Raw genomic sequence first — 17,758 nt, forward strand, 5'->3', positions numbered from 1 at the left:
TTTCACAACACCGACATGAACACCACAAACAGTTGATGTTTAGTCTTCCTTAACCCCATCCAAAATGGCAACTTTTTTGAACGAACCAACCAAGAAAGGCGCAGACTATCACGAATCAGTTGTAGAGAACAAAATACAATAATTAGTTGATAAACTTGCACAAGCATGCCAGCAACGCGCGCTCTTGCGCTGCCCCAAACTTAAGTTTAACGATCAGTTCAGTAGAACTTACAAGCTGATTCATCCTGTTAAGAGAAGGTGCTACTGCCGAACTACTCCCCCCAACAAACATCCACTGCTCCTCCTATTCAAAGTACCCTCCCACCCAGCCTTGTACCTTTTAGCATATTTCTTGACCAGTCACTTTCATATCACTGCCTCCACCACAAACACTGCATTGCAATGTTCATATCTAATTCTAATCAACCTACACAACATGCTTCAAACAGTTTCCCATACAGATCACAGGACTTCATCTTCGGAGTTGGAAGTGGAGGTAATGGTTAAAGTATTTACCTCACAGACAGGAGGTAAATGATTTGAATCTCACTAAGGGAACTTGGCTAGGCTTTAAATGGCCCAAAAAAGAGCAGCTAGCCTAGTACTTACTTATGACTTACCTCCTTAATCTAGCAGCAGACCTCACGTCTTACCACCATCACCTCACCTATGAGACTTTACACCATATCACCTTTCTTGGCTTTATCAGTAATAACTCACCTAGCCTCTTATGCGTTGCTCCTGTATAATACATTACAGCATGCATTCAGCTCTTTAAACTCTCTGCTTGAGTTGGGTTAGCAGTCAATTGTCTCAGAAAAAACATGCTGTCAAATGAATTCAGTAGCTTTGAAACCAAACATAAGATAAAAAATCAAATACTAATGGCTAAAAAACAGGTACTCAGTTTCTATCTCTTACTACAATGTCCATAGACTAGACAAAACAAACAAAAAAGCAGATGTTGCTGTAATTTATAAAAATTCTCACAAATTATTGTCCTACCCCACAATATTCCACAATTTCATAATTTGGAAATAGTTATCTCACTACTGAAACTTAATAACTACAAATCCATAGTAATTATAGGTATATACATTCTACATGGTAGCAATACTGCCACTAAAGACTTTCTCTGCTGGGTTTCAAATAAAACTGCACAAGAAACAATTATCCTAAGTGACCAAAACATTGACTGAACAACTATTAGCTCAGCAGAATTTACCAACATCATACATCTGTATGGTTTCACCCAGCTTATCATCTCCTCAACCAGACATAATATAATATCCATCAAAGATTCAGCATGTGACTGGATCATTACTTTGTCAACAGCATTTGGTACCCTTACAGATACTATGAGTGGCTCTTTGCCTGTATTTGCAGTCAGCCAGATAAACATTCCCGGAAAAAACACACCATTATGAATAAGTTAGAGATTTCAGTAAGTTCCAACCAGAGAACTTTAAAAATACCCTAAACACACTTTAACTGGGACACACTTAAAAACCAGCCCCTTGATGCTGCAGCTTCAGATTTTAATACAACCTTTCTGAATATCTCCAGCACTCATGCTCCATGTAGAACTAAAAGAGTTAACTCAAACCCTATGCCATGGCTGTCCACCGAAACTAAACAAGTCATGAAAGATAGGAACAAAGCTTGGAAAACCTGGTCACAAAATAACTCCAAGGAAAAAATGCAGTATTATAGACATCCCAGGAATCAAGCCAGTCATTGTATTAGATCAGGAAAAAATATCTCACTACACGTCTTTTCAGAATAGAAATAAATATAATCCCGAGCAATTCTGGACATCAGTAAGCAATCTCTTCCAACCAGGACAAATCAGTATGAGTAACCCATCCACTACAGACCTCAGAAACACTGTTGCTGACCAGTTTAACCACCAGTTCATTCACTCAGCTGAATCATTACATAATAATAATAACAATAACAAACTCACATATCCACAAGTTGTATCACCTTCAAACAGTCCTCATCAAAAATTAACTTTTGTGTTGTGTGCAACTAAATTCCCTTACCTGACTTGACGTGAAGAGAAGTAAAAGCAATAGCGAAACAGAGTGGGCGAGGAATTCCCTTACTTACTGCAGCATTCAACATAATTCCCTTACCAAACAACGTGAACAGCAATTTCAAATAGCGCGGGTGAAGAGGAACATGACGTCTGCATGCACAGACTTGATGCGACCAGACCAGCAAACTACGGACCGCTCTTAAAGAAGAACTCCCTTAAAAATTATTTTTTTTTGGTTATTAAAAGAAAATTAATCTCCCGCCCACCCGCCTGTTCCAGGGGGGTGCAAGTGAACCTTGCCTAGCTTATCTTCAGATCAAAAGCATTTTCAAATATACAAGTCTGACATTTTTTGAAACCAGTATTAACTTATAACAAGGTTATAAAATTTATCACAAAAGGTCTTGGGAAGAACATTCTCCCTTACAAGGCTTGGCCTGCATAGAGCTCAAGAAAAGTCTAAGCATTACCCCAATGTTCTCATATAAAGGACCACATTTTAGAACATGCCCTGCTGTATTCCTTATACTTCAGTTGTAAAAGCCATGTAGAAACCCAGTGTCCTGTAGTGATAATTTCCAATTATTCACTGAAGATATTAAAAAACATAGTGGGTGGTCTCTGTCTCATACCTTCTCCTGATGTGACATGCTCTACCTGAAACAAGCAAGTTTTGTTACCTTAATCAACACATGGTATAAAATGCATTGTGTATGAACCAGTGGTTTTATCTAAGCAGCAAACACAGCCTGTGTTATCATGTATTTGCTGTTATTAACTTCAAATAGGTGCTGTGTGTAGTGTATTTGCTACTAATTTTTTTCTGCCCTGCCTTGCATGTACTAAACTGCACAAACTTCTTTCCATTTCTGCATAGTCCTAGCTTATTCCTCTTGCTTCTGGCTCTTTTTTCATGTCACTAAACTTTCCTGTACCATATGCCTTTTACTTCACCACCATCACCACATTTTTCCACTCACAAATTAATGGCACTCTAGGCTATGTCAAATGTGCTTTAAAGACTTAACCAATGGACAAATTGCTGTTAGTAAACTGAGAATGCTACTATATGATGCTGTTCTTATTAATATGCAGTCATATGTTATTGAATTGGTACAATCAAATGTGCTATTATATATTCTACTGAAATGTTTCTGTTTGGACCAGCACTGAAAATGGGCTTGGCCCAGCTGTGTAACTCAGTTATCAAAAGAAATAAGTAAATAAATGTAATCAGATCAGCACAAATATGCAAGACATTCTAGCCAAATACTTATTAGTGTGTTATAAAAACAGTTCAAATCCAAAATAATGTGTTATAATCAGTTTCACTTTTTTTCTTATTTATAGAACCATAATTTAAACTAGACAATATACCAAACAGAGGGGATTTGCAGAAAGGTTATTTAGTTTTTAGAGATTATTAATTTTATTTTTGGAAATGCATTCTGAAAACATTTCAGAATGTTAAGTTACATACTTGTAGACATTGTTCTTATTTCTGAAATGTTTTACTACTCCTTTTATGACGGGTCACTTTTAAGATAATAATAATTATAATTATAATTGTTGCCGACAACATCTGCCCTACAGGCAGCAGTTATTATTTAATCAAAGTGTAAATAGATGAATTGTAGGACAGAAAAGAGTAGGCTTGTTATTCAGCAACTATTTCTGTGACGCTGGTGGCAGTCAGTACTTTTCATTGAAAAGTGATCTTATCCCTAACCCCCAAAAACACCAAAATGTACTCTATAATTTCCTGCTGCTGGTCCCAGAAAATCCATGCCGTCAATAGTTAATGTAAGCAGCATTAAAGCCATTGCAACGTAGAGAAAGAAAATGCTTTTGAATACAACAGTCTCAAATTTGGTTACATTGTACACCTGCAATATCAGTTACATACATTTTATTGTCACCATAGTGTTTTTAGATAAAATCATTATTCAGCAAAAAGTATTCAAAAAACATCCAAAGTCATGGAATAGTTCCTGACTGACTGGTCTATCACCAGTACACAACAAAAGAAGAAAAATATACATAATTATTCCAAGATAACTATTCCAAGAGTAAGTGTCTATTTCATTCTGCAAAAACTTGACTGAGATAGCTTGTATGAGATAATCATTCTGAGCGCCTTCTGTGTGTAGTCTGCATGTCCTCCCCATGATCGAGTGACTTTAAAGACATGCAGTTAGGTGCGTGCGTGAATGGGCATGCCTTCTTTGAAGGTTGGGCATCGAGCTGGCAACTTGGCACCGTAAAATTCCACGGCCAATCATTAGCAGACAGGAGTTACGCTGTGGCGACCCCTAACTGGGAAAAGCCGAAAGACTTATTCTGTATGGACACACTGGAAATATCTGCAGGTATCCCCAATGAAATTTCTCAATACAGTTGTCTGAGATGAAATTGCCTGAGAGTTAATTGCCCATTGTACAAAACACCAAGGAATACAGTCGCTGCCAGCATAATTTCTAAGTGTGCTCCAGCAATGATTCATTTGTTTTGGCAAATGTCTTCCTTCTTTGAGTGGGTGCAACCATGGAGTTGGTATACTTAAGATTTGAAGTGTGTGTGTGGGGATGGTACCCATATTGGGGGTGCAGGGGGCTTGGTCCATTGCAAAAAAAAAAAACACACTTGAAGTTGAACTTTTCATCCTTCTGTGTTTCAGGTACTAGTTTTCAGTGTTTTTGTTCCTCAACAAAACATATAAACTCTCTAGACTTTGACATACATCAGACCAGATTGTCTGATCACATGCTTCTAGAAAAATGTAGTTCGCCAAGTTAACAACATGCTCTGCCTCATTTGTTTTCTATTGTTAAATAAATCTACAGGGGTAATTACTTTCTTATTCTTCTTTCGGCTTTTTCCCAGTTAGGGGTCGCCACAGCGGATCATCTATCTGCTTATGATTGGCAGTGGAGTTTTATGGTGTTGAGGTGCCAGCCTGGCGCCCAACCTTCCACAGAAGGCACACACATGCACACACTTACACCTAGGGCCAATTTAGAGTGCCCAATCCACCTACTGTATGTCTTTGGGATGTGGGAGGAAACTGGAGCACCCGGAGGAAACCCACGCGACCACAAGGAGGACATGCAGACTACGCACAGAAGGCACCCCAGCCGAGAATCAAACCGGAGAGCCTCTTGCTGTGAGGCGGCAACGCTAATCGCTGCACCACTGTGGCCGCCCCTTAATTACTTTCTTATTCTGTTAGTTTAAATTGTTTTCTTTGTTTATTTTGGCTGTGATTTTCCTTGAGTTTGTCTCTAACAAATATGCACATATGGATTTTCTGCCACGATTAGTGTGTTGCCATAAGGTTTTATTTTATCTGTCAGAGAGTTATGTGTTACCTTGCTTTTGGTCTCTTTCTCATTATTTCTCAATGTAAATATTTCCATGTTGATGTCAGAAATAGCAATGTTAGTTTTCTAATGTTGTAAAGCTTTTAGGGGAAAAAACCTCCTGAAATAAACACTGACATGTACTTGTGATATGGTTCTCTGTTTCAGGCATTCATCATATTGGTGCTTTCCTTCCTGCACAGAAGAATCAACAAAATGCGACTTGATGAAAAAATGGCTCTTCTCAACAGACGCTTTGGCCTGGTTATGTAAGATACTCTCCTTGCTATTTGGTTATTTAGTTACCCACTTTTCTAACCCTAGTCTACCTGAAACTGCAGTTTTAATATTGGGCTGGATTTCAAAACCCTGTGCTCTGAATTAAGCATGTTACTCCACATTTGATTCCATAAGATAGGACTCTGCCAGTTCCTAATCAGCATATGCTAATGGGGACTACTCGAACCATACGACCAGTTCCAAAAGGGAGAATGGTCACATATCACTGAATTAATTTGGCATTGTACATTGATGAGACTTGTCAATGAACGAGGCTGATTAATTGGGGAGCCCATTTAAATGAATGGGCTTTTTAGTGAGGCAGAAGAGCCACCTGTATGTGGAGCTAAGTATTACAGTCAGTACAGTGCCAGATTGTAATAGATGCAATCCAGGTAGCTGCCCAGGGCCCACAGCTCCAGCGGGGCCCATAATGGCCAACCAACCAACCAACCACTCAGTACCTCTGAGGAAATAAAGTTTTATGTTCAGCATTGCTAACTCCTTTCAGTTAGACAATCTGCTGAATGTAACAGTACCTACCTGCTAAGAAAAAAAGGATTTATTTTGCACTTAAAAAATGTTTAATTACAATGTGAGTACTAGCGTGTGCTGCCAGCAATCTACCCATGGGCAGGAGGGGTGAGTAATGCTAATCAGGCAGGGGTACTTTATAATTAATTTCTCTATATTTATTTTACTGTAAGAAAAGAATTGAGTTTTTAAATTAATTTCAGAATTCTTTACATTTTGTCCTGTTCATCACAGTTTTGTTGATTTCCTGGTATTTCACTGAGGATTACAGTCAGTTAGTAATACCTTATGCAAAGTTTCATACTTTTTTATTGTTTAGATAGTGCATGTTGATGCAAAACATTTTATTCTTAGAAACGTTTTAGTAAATTAGAGTAACATTTAAAATTGTTCTTGATTTTCAGTGTTTGGCTTGTATGTTTGTCCTTTCCCTCATGAAATTATTGATTTTCCTGATAAATAACTGCAGATTGCAGTCTGTCAACTATGCCAGTCATTTAGAGTGTCATACTCTTTATTGTTCAGGAAATGCGTATTGATGCAAAACCTTTACCGCTGTTGTAACATTTTTAAATAAATCAGAGTACCATTAAAAATTGTTCTTAATTTTGGGATTTTGTCCTCCCATTGTTGTCTTTGTCCAGAATTCTTGAGAAAGGTGTCAGGTGGTGCATTATAGTAAGTGCAAATACTGAGTGCACCCATGAGAGTTTTATGCCATACTGCAGAAGGATTAGCACACAATAGCTGTAGCAACCCCTAACATTGTACAGTATTTTACTGTGCCTGAACAGGAACCTATGACCGTGTACAAATCTAAAGTGGGAGTAGCATCTCTGCTCAGTATGTAAGGGTTTCTGAATCACTCTGCCTTGCCTTTTGTTTTTGCCTCATTAGCATCTATGACAGCTCATTATGCAGTCATTAGAATATAACTTAGCTGACCTCGTCATGTTGCTGGATTTTCTGAATAGCACATAGCCTGCACCTGGCTGCTCATCACACAAAGATGTTTACGTTGATGCTGCAAATATTTCTGATTTCAGCCCTTTGTGTTAACCCCTACAATTTCCAAGACTAAACCTGCTTCTCACTTTACTCTTGTTACTCCTCTGATTCCACTTTTCCAGTTGTAAAATGTACCTCTCAGCATGGTGTAGCATTTTACATAGTATCTCTTTTTATGATTACTTTATATTACCTTTGTGTTCCACTGTCAGTTGTAATTGTTAAATGTTTGTTATAACCCAGGCTGAGCCTGCAGTTAGTCATGCTGGGATGAATGCTCTCCCCCAGTAACCAAAAACAGAACAATCCCAAAGGTTCCTAACTAAAAAGATCACAGACCTAAAGTTCCTGAGCTACCAAAAGATGCCAGAAACTTTATCTCTTTATTCAGAGTCTTTCAGATTTTTGAGGAGAGATTTCTGTCCCACTTCTCCTCCTGTTTCTTTGCAAATCCAGTATCTCCAAGGTTACTAGAACTAGGGACATACATCTTCAGCAGCAGATAAATAAAACCCAGTGGAGTGACAGGTTTATAACCGGTCTCCTCCCAAATCTCTGGAATAAATCTCCCCTGCATGTTAAGCAGTGCCATACGCATACATGCTGTATATCTGGGTACTTCTAGGGAAGTAGTTGTGAATGTGGATATTCTTGGAAAAGGTAGGATATTTTTGAATTGCATAGGGCTCTGGTGTGTGGATGTTTCTGCATACAGCTGTACACAACTTTGGGATGTTTTGTTTTTGAGTACTGCCCGCAATCTTCAGTAGCATCTGTATCTCTGGTGAGATGGTGCAATGATGTTGGAATAAGATGCCTGGACATAGAATCTGCTCTGATTCTCCATCACATTTTGACAAGAGATGTAGCTGGGGTTCCCTTATCACACACCTGATGTATTTTAATACTGCACAGATGTAGCTGGAGTTCCCTTATCACACACCTGATGTATTTTAATAATACTGCATAGATGTAGCTGGAGTTCCCTTATCACACACCTGATGTATTTTAATAATACTGCATAGATGTAGCTGGAGTTCCCTTATCACACACCTGATGAATTTTAATAATACTGCATAGATGTAGCTGGAGTTCCCTTATCACACACCTGATGAATTTTAATAATACTGCATAGATGTAGCTGGAGTTCCCTTATCACACACCTGATGTATTTTAATAATACTGCACAGATGTAGCTGGGGTTCCCTTATCAGACACCTGATGTGTCTTAATAATACTGCACAGATGTAGCTGGCATTTCCTTATCACACACCTGATGTGTCTTAATAATACTGCACAGATGTAGCTGGGGTTCCCTTATCAGACACCTGATGTGTCTTAATAATACTGCACAGATGTAGCTGGAGTTCCCTTATCACACACCTGATGTATTTTAATAATACTGCATAGATGTAGCTGGAGTTCCCTTATCACACACCTGATGTATTTTAATAATACTGCACAGATGTATCTGGGGTTCCCTTATCACACACCTGATGTATTTTAATAATACTGCATAGATGTAGCTGGCATTTCCTTATCACACACCTGATGTGTCTTAATAATACTGCACAGATGTAGCTGGGGTTCCCTTATCACACACCTGATGTGTCTTAATAATACTGCATAGATGTAGCTGGAGTTCCCTTATCACACACCTGATGTATTTTAATAATACTGCATAGATGTAGCTGGAGTTCCCTTATCACACACCTGATGTGTCTTAATAATACTGCATAGATGTAGATGGAGTTCCCTTATCACACACCTGATGTGTCTTAATAATACTGCACAGATGTAGCTGGGGTTCCCTTATCACACACCTGATGTATTTTAATAATACTGCACAGATGTAGCTGGAGTTCCCTTATCACACACCTGATGTATTTTAATAATACTGCATAGATGTAGCTGGAGTTCCCTTATCACACACCTGATGTGTCTTAATAATACTGCATAGATATAGATGGAGTTCCCTTATCACACACCTGATGTGTCTTAATAATACTGCACAGATGTAGCTGGGGTTCCCTTATCACACACCTGATGTATTTTAATAATACTGCACAGATGTAGCTGGAGTTCCCTTATCACACACCTGATGTATTTTAATAATACTGCATAGATGTAGCTGGAGTTCCCTTATCACACACCTGATGTGTCTTAATAATACTGCATAGATGTAGATGGAGTTCCCTTATCACAAACCTGATGTGTCTTAATAATACTGCACAGATGTAGCTGGGGTTCCCTTATCACACACCTGATGTATTTTAATAATACTGCACAGATGTAGCTGGAGTTCCCTTATCACACACCTGATGTATTTTAATAATACTGCATAGATGTAGCTGGAGTTCCCTTATCACACACCTGATGTGTCTTAATAATACTGCACAGATGTAGCTGGAGTTCCCTTATCACACACCTGATGTGTCTTAATAATACTGCACAGATGTAGCTGGGGTTCCCTTATCACACACCTGATGTGTCTTAATAATACTGCACAGATGTAGCTGGAGTTCCCTTATCACACACCTGATGTATTTTAATAATACTGCATAGATGTAGCTGGAGTTCCCTTATCACACACCTGATGTGTCTTAATAATACTGCACAGATGTAGCTGGAGTTCCCTTATCACACACCTGATGTATTTTAATAATACTGCATAGATGTAGCTGGAGTTCCCTTATCACACACCTGATGTGTCTTAATAATACTGCATAGATGTAGATGCAGTTCCCTTATCACACACCTGATGTGTCTTAATAATACTGCACAGATGTAGCTGGAGTTCCCTTATCACACACCTGATGTATTTTAATAATACTGCATAGATGCAGCTGGAGTTCCCTTATCACACACCTGATGTGTCTTAATAATACTGCATAGATGTAGTTGGGGTTCCCTTATCACACACCTGATGTATTTTAATAATACTGCACAGATGTAGCTGGAGTTCCCTTATCACTCACCTGATGTATTTTAATAATACTGCACAGATGTAGCTGGGGTTCCCTTATCACACACCTGATGTGTCTTAATAATACTGCACAGATGTAGCTGGCATTTCCTTATCACACACCTGATGTGTCTTAATAATACTGCACAGATGTAGCTGGAGTTCCCTTATCACACACCTGATGTGTCTTAATAATACTGCACAGATGTAGCTGGAGTTCCCTTATCACACACCTGATGTGTCTTAATAATACTGCACAGATGTAGCTGGAGTTCCCTTATCACACACCTGATGTGTCTTAATAATACTGCGTAGATGTAGCTGGAGTTCCCTTATCACACATCTCATCTATTTTAATAATACTGTACAGATGTAGCTGGGGTTCCCTTATCACACACCTGATGTGTCTTAATAATACTGCACAGATGTAGCTGGCATTTCCTTATCACACACCTGATGTGTCTTAATAATACTGCACAGATGTAGCTGGAGTTCCCTTATCACACACCTGATGTGTCTTAATAATACTGCATAGATGCAGCTGGAGTTCCCTTATCACACACCTGATGTGTCTTAATAATACTGCACAGATGTAGCTGGCATTTCCTTATCACACACCTGATGTGTCTTAATAATACTGCACAGATGTAGCTGGAGTTCCCTTATCACACACCTGAGGTGTCTTAATAATACTGCATAGATGTAGCTGGGGTTCCCTTATCACACACCTGATGTGTCTTAATAATACTGCACAGATGTAGCTGGCATTTCCTTATCACACACCTGATGTGTCTTAATAATGCTGCAAAGATGTAGCTGGGGTTCCCTTATCACACACCTGAAGTGTCTTAATAATACTGCACAGATGTAGCTGGAGTTCCCTTATCACACACCTGATGTGTCTTAATAATACTGCACAGATGTAGCTGGAGTTCCCTTATCACACACCTGATGGGTCTTAATAATACTGCACAGATGTAGCTGGAGTTCCCCTTATCACACCCCTGATGTGTCTTAATAATACTGCACAGATGTAGCTGGAGTTCCCTTATCACACACCTGATGTGTCTTAATAATACTGCACAGATGTAGCTGGAGTTCCCTTATCACACACCTGATGTGTCTTAATAATACTGCACAGATGTAGCTGGAGTTCCCTTATCACACACCTGATGTGTCTTAATAATACTGCATAGATGTAGATGGAGTTCCCTTATCACACACCTGATGTGTCTTAATAATACTGCACAGATGTAGCTGGAGTTCCCTTATCACACACCTGATGTGTCTTAATAATACTGCACAGATGTAGCTGGGGTTCCCTTATCACACACCTGATGTATTTTAATAATACTGCACAGATGTAGCTGGAGTTTCCTTATCACACACCTGATGTGTCTTAATAATACTGCACAGATGTAGCTGGAGTTCCCTTATCACACACCTGATGTGTCTTAATAATACTGCACAGATGTAGCTGGAGTTCCCTTATCACACACCTGATGTGTCTTAATAATACTGCACAGATGTAGCTGGAGTTCCCTTATCACACACCTGATGTGTCTTAATAATACTGCATAGATGTAGATGGAGTTCCCTTATCACACACCTGATGTGTCTTAATAATACTGCACAGATGTAGCTGGAGTTCCCTTATCACACACCTGATGTGTCTTAATAATACTGCACAGATGTAGCTGGGGTTCCCTTATCACACACCTGATGTATTTTAATAATACTGCACAGATGTAGCTGGAGTTTCCTTATCACACACCTGATGTGTCTTAATAATACTGCACAGATGTAGCTGGAGTTCCCTTATCACACACCTGATGTGTCTTAATAATACTGCACAGATGTAGCTGGAGTTCCCTTATCACACACCTGATGTGTCTTAATAATACTGCACAGATGTAGCTGGAGTTCCCTTATCACACACCTGATGTGTCTTAATAATACTGCACAGATGTAGCTGGAGTTCCCTTATCACACACCTGATGTGTCTTAATAATACTGCACAGATGTAGCTGGAGTTCCCTTATCACACACCTGATGTGTCTTAATAATACTGCACAGATGTAGCTGGGGTTCCCTTATCACACACCTGATGTATTTTAATAATACTGCACAGATGTAGCTGGAGTTCCCTTATCACACACCTGATGTGTCTTAATAATACTGCACAGATGTAGCTGGAGTTCCCTTATCACACACCTGATGTGTCTTAATAATACTGTGTAGATGTAGCTGGAGTTCCCTTATCACACACCTGATGTGTCTTAATAATACTGCACAGATGTAGCTGGAGTTCCCTTATCACACACCTGATGTGTCTTAATAATACTGCATAGATGTAGCTGGGGTTCCCTTATCACACACCTGATGTGTCTTAATAATATTGCGTAGATGTAGATGGAGTTCCCTTATCACACACCTGATGTATTTTAATAATACTGCACAGATGTAGCTGGGGTTCCCTTATCCCACACCTGATGTGTCTTAATAATACTGCACAGATGTAGCTGGAGTTCCCTTATCACACACCTGATGTGTCTTAATAATACTGCACAGATGTAGCTGGAGTTCCCTTGTCACACACCTGATGTATTTTAATAATACTGCATAGATGTAGATGGAGTTCCCTTATCACACACCTGATGTGTCTTAATAATACTGCATAGATGTAGCTGGAGTTCCCTTATCACACACCTGATGTATTTTAATAATACTGCGTAGATGTAGCTGGAGTTCCCTTATCACACACCTGATGTGTCTTAATAATACTGCATAGATGTAGATGGAGTTCCCTTATCACACACCTGATGTATTTTAATAATACTGCATAGATGTAGATGGAGTTTCCTTATCACACACCTGATGTGTATTAATAATACTGCATAGATGTAGCTGGAGTTCCCTTATCACACACCTGATGTATTTTAATAATACTGCGTAGATGTAGCTGGAGTTCCCTTACCACACACCTGATGTATTTTAATAATACTGCAAAGATGTAGCTGGAGTTCCCTTATCACACACCTGATGTGTCTTAATACTGCAAAGATGTAGCTGGAGTTCCCTTATCACACACCTGATGTGTCTTAATAATACTGCACAGATGTAGCTGGAGTTCCCTTATCACACACCTGATGTGTCTTAATAATACTGCATAGATGTAGCTGGAGTTCCCTTATCACACACCTGATGTGTCTTAATAATATTGCACAGATGTAGCTGGAGTTCCCTTATCACACACCTGATGTGTCTTAATAATACTGCACAGATGTAGCTGGAGTTCCCTTATCACACATCTGATGTGTCTTAATAATACTGCACAGATGTATCTGGAGTTCCCTTATCACACACCTGATGTGTCTTAATAATACTGCACAGATGCAGCTGGAGTTCCCTTATCACACACCTGATGTGTCTTAATAATACTGCACAGATGTAGCTGGAGTTCCCTTATCACACACCTGATGTGTCTTAATAATACTGCACAGATGTATCTGGGGTTCCCTTATCACACACCTGATGTATTTTAATAATACTGCACAGATGTAGCTGGAGTTCCCTTATCACACACCTGATGTGTCTTAATAATACTGCACAGATGTAGCTGGAGTTCCCTTATCACACACCTGATGTGTCTTAATAATACTGCGTAGATGTAGCTGGAGTTCCCTTATCACACACCTGATGTGTCCTAATAATACTGCACAGATGTAGCTGGAGTTCCCTTATCACACACCTGATGTGTCTTAATAATACTGCATAGATGTAGCTGGGGTTCCCTTATCACACACCTGATGTGTCTTAATAATATTGCATAGATGTAGCTGGGGTTCCCTTATCACACACCTGATGTATTTTAATAATACTGCACAGATGTAGCTGGAGTTCCCTTATCACACACCTGATCTGTCTTAATAATACTGCGTAGATGTAGATGGAGTTCCCTTATCACACACCTGATGTATTTTAATAATACTGCACAGATGTAGCTGGGGTTCCCTTATCCCACACCTGATGTGTCTTAATAATACTGCACAGATGTAGCTGGAGTTCCCTTATCACACACCTGATGTGTCTTAATAATACTGCACAGATGTAGCTGGAGTTCCCTTGTCACACACCTGATGTATTTTAATAATACTGCATAGATGTAGATGGAGTTCCCTTATCACACACCTGATGTGTCTTAATAATACTGCATAGATGTAGCTGGATTTCCCTTATCACACACCTGATGTATTTTAATAATACTGCGTAGATGTAGATGGAGTTCCCTTATCACACACCTGATGTGTCTTAATAATACTGCATAGATGTAGATGGAGTTCCCTTATCACACACCTGATGTATTTTAATAATACTGCATAGATGTAGATGGAGTTTCCTTATCACACACCTGATGTGTCTTAATAATACTGCATAGATGTAGCTGGAGTTCCCTTATCACACACCTGATGTATTTTAAAAATACTGCGTAGATGTAGCTGGAGTTCCCTTACCACACACCTGATGTATTTTAATAATACTGCACAGATGTAGCTGGGGTTCCCTTATCACACACCTGATGTGTCTTAATAATACTGCAAAGATGTAGCTGGAGTTCCCTTATCACACACCTGATGTGTCTTAATAATACTGCACAGATGTAGATGGAGTTCCCTTATCACACACCTGATGTGTCTTAATAATACTGCACAGATGTAGCTGGAGTTCCCTTATCACACACCTGATGTGTCTTAATAATACTGCACAGATGTAGCTGGCATTTCCTTATAATACACCTGATGTGTCTTAATAATACTGCACAGATGTAGCTGGGGTTCCCTTATCACACACCTGATGTATTTTAATAATACTGCACAGATGTAGCTGGAGTTCCCTTATGACACACCTGATGTGTCTTATTAATACTGCACATGTGTAGCTGGAGTTCCCTTATCGCACACCTGATGTGTCTTAATAATATTGCACAGATGTAGCTGGAGTTCCCTTATCACACACCTGATGTGTCTTAATAATACTGCACAGATGTAGCTGGAGTTCCCTTATCACCCACCTGATGTGTCTTAATACTGCACAGATGTAGCTGGAGTTCCCTTATCACACACCTGATGTGTCTTAATAATACTGCACAGATGTAGCTGGAGTTCCCTTATAACACACCTGATGTGTCTTAATAATACTGCACAGATGTAGCTGGAGTTCCCTTATCACACACCTGATGTGTCTTAATAATACTGCACAGATGTAGCTGGCATTTCCTTATAATACACCTGATATGTCTTAATAATACTGCACAGATGTAGCTGGAGTTCCCTTATCACACACCTGATGTGTCTTAATAATACTGCACAGATGTAGCTGGGGTTCCCTTATCACACACCTGATGTGTCTTAATAATACTGCACAGATGTAGCTGGAGTTCCCTTATCACACACCTGATGTGTCTTAATAATACTGCACAGATGTAGCTGGAGTTCCCTTATCACACACCTGATGTGTCTTAATAATACTGCACAGATGTAGCTGGAGTTCCCTTATCACACACCTGATGTGTCTTAATAATACTGCACAGATGTAGCTGGAGTTCCCTTATCAGACACCTGATGTGTCTTAATAATACTGCACAGATGTAGCTGGAGTTCCCTTATCACACACCTGATGTGTCTTAATAATACTGCACAGATGTAGCTGGAGTTCCCTTATCACACACCTGATGTGTCTTAATAATACTGCACAGATGTAGCTGGCATTTCCTTATAATACGCCTGATGTGTCTTAATAATACTGCACAGATGTAGCTGGAGTTCCCTTATCACACACCTGATGTGTCTTAATAATACTGCACAGATGTAGCTGGCATTTCCTTATAATACACCTGATGTGTCTTAGTAATACTGCGTAGATGTAGCTGGAGTTCCCTTATCACACACCTGATGTGTCTTAATAATACTGCACAGATGTAGCTGGCATTTCCTTATAATACACCTATGTGTCTTAATAATACTGCACAGATGTAACTGGGGTTCCCTTATCACACACCTGATGTATTTTAATAATACTGCATAGATGTAGCTGGGGTTCCCTTATCACACACCTGATGTGTCTTAATAATACTGCATAGATGTAGCTGGAGTTCCCTTATCACACACCTGATGTGTCTTAATAATACTGCACAGATGTAGCTGGAGTTCCCTTATCACACACCTGATGTATGTTAATAATACTGCACAGATGTAGCTGGGGTTCCCTTATCACACACCTGATGTGTCTTAATAATACTGCATAGATGTAGCTGGAGTTCCCTTATCACACACCTGATGTGTCTTAATAATACTGCACAGATGTAGCTGGGGTTCCCTTATCACACACCTGATGTGTCTTAATAATACTGCACAGATGTAGCTGGAGTTCCCTTATCACACACCTGATGTGTCTTAATAATACTGCAGAGATGTAGCTGGAGTTCCCTTATCACACACCTGATGTGTCTTAATAATACTGCACAGATGTAGCTGGAGTTCCCTTATCACACACCTGATGTGTCTTAATAATACTGCACAGATGTAGCTGGCATTTCCTTATAATACACCTGATGTGTCTTAATAATACTGCACAGATGTAGCTGGAGTTCCCTTATCACACCCCTGATGTGTCTTAATAATACTGCACAGATGTAGCTGGCATTTCCTTATAATACACCTGATGTGTCTTAGTAATACTGCGTAGATGTAGCTGGAGTTCCCTTATCACACACCTGATGTGTCTTAATAATACTGCACAGATGTAGCTGGCATTTCCTTATAATACACCTGATGTGTCTTAATAATACTGCACAGATGTAGCTGGGGTTCCCTTATCACACACCTGATGTATTTTAATAATACTGCATAGATGTAGCTGGGGTTCCCTTATCACACACCTGATGTGTCTTAATAATGCTGCATAGATGTAGCTGGAGTTCCCTTATCACACACCTGATGTGTCTTAATAATACTGCACAGATGTAGCTGGAGTTCCCTTATCACACACCTGATGTATTTTAATAATACTGCACAGATGTAGCTGGGGTTCCCTTATCACACACCTGATGTGTCTTAATAATACTGCATAGATGTAGCTGGAGTTCCCTTATCACACTCCTGATGTGTCTTAATAATACTGCACAGATGTAGCTGGGTTCCCTTATCACACACCTGATGTGTCTTAATAATACTGCACAGATGTAGCTGGAGTTCCCTTATCACACACCTGATGTGTCTTAATAATACTGCACAGATGTAGCTGGAGTTCCCTTATCACACACCTGATGTGTCTTAATAATACTGCACAGATGTAGCTGGAGTTCCCTTATCACACACCTGATGTGTCTTAATAATACTGCGTAGATGTAGCTGGAGTTTCCTTATCACACATCTCATCTATTTTAATAATACTGCACAGATGTAGCTGGAGTTCCCTTATCAGACATCTCATCTATTTTAATAATACTGCACAGATGTAGCTGGAGTTCCCTTATCAGACATCTCATCTATTTTAATAATACTGCACAGATGT

The 17,758-nt window shown here is 39.4% G+C and overlaps 1 protein-coding gene across 1 annotated transcript in view; it reads left to right on the forward strand.

The window, feature by feature from the left end:
• Window positions 1-17,758, forward strand: part of LOC122793174 (stimulated by retinoic acid gene 6 protein-like) — a 953,191-nt gene that overhangs the window by 275,020 nt on the left and 660,413 nt on the right. The window contains exon 3 of the mRNA XM_044060994.1: window positions 5,569-5,669. Coding sequence (XP_043916929.1) covers window positions 5,569-5,669 — 101 coding nt within the window. The remainder of the gene's footprint in view (window positions 1-5,568; window positions 5,670-17,758) is intronic.

This window comes from Protopterus annectens, chromosome 2.part0, assembly GCF_019279795.1.
Source record: "Protopterus annectens isolate FY-2018-M chromosome 2.part0, PAN1.0, whole genome shotgun sequence".
NCBI lineage: Eukaryota > Metazoa > Chordata > Ceratodontiformes > Protopteridae > Protopterus > Protopterus annectens.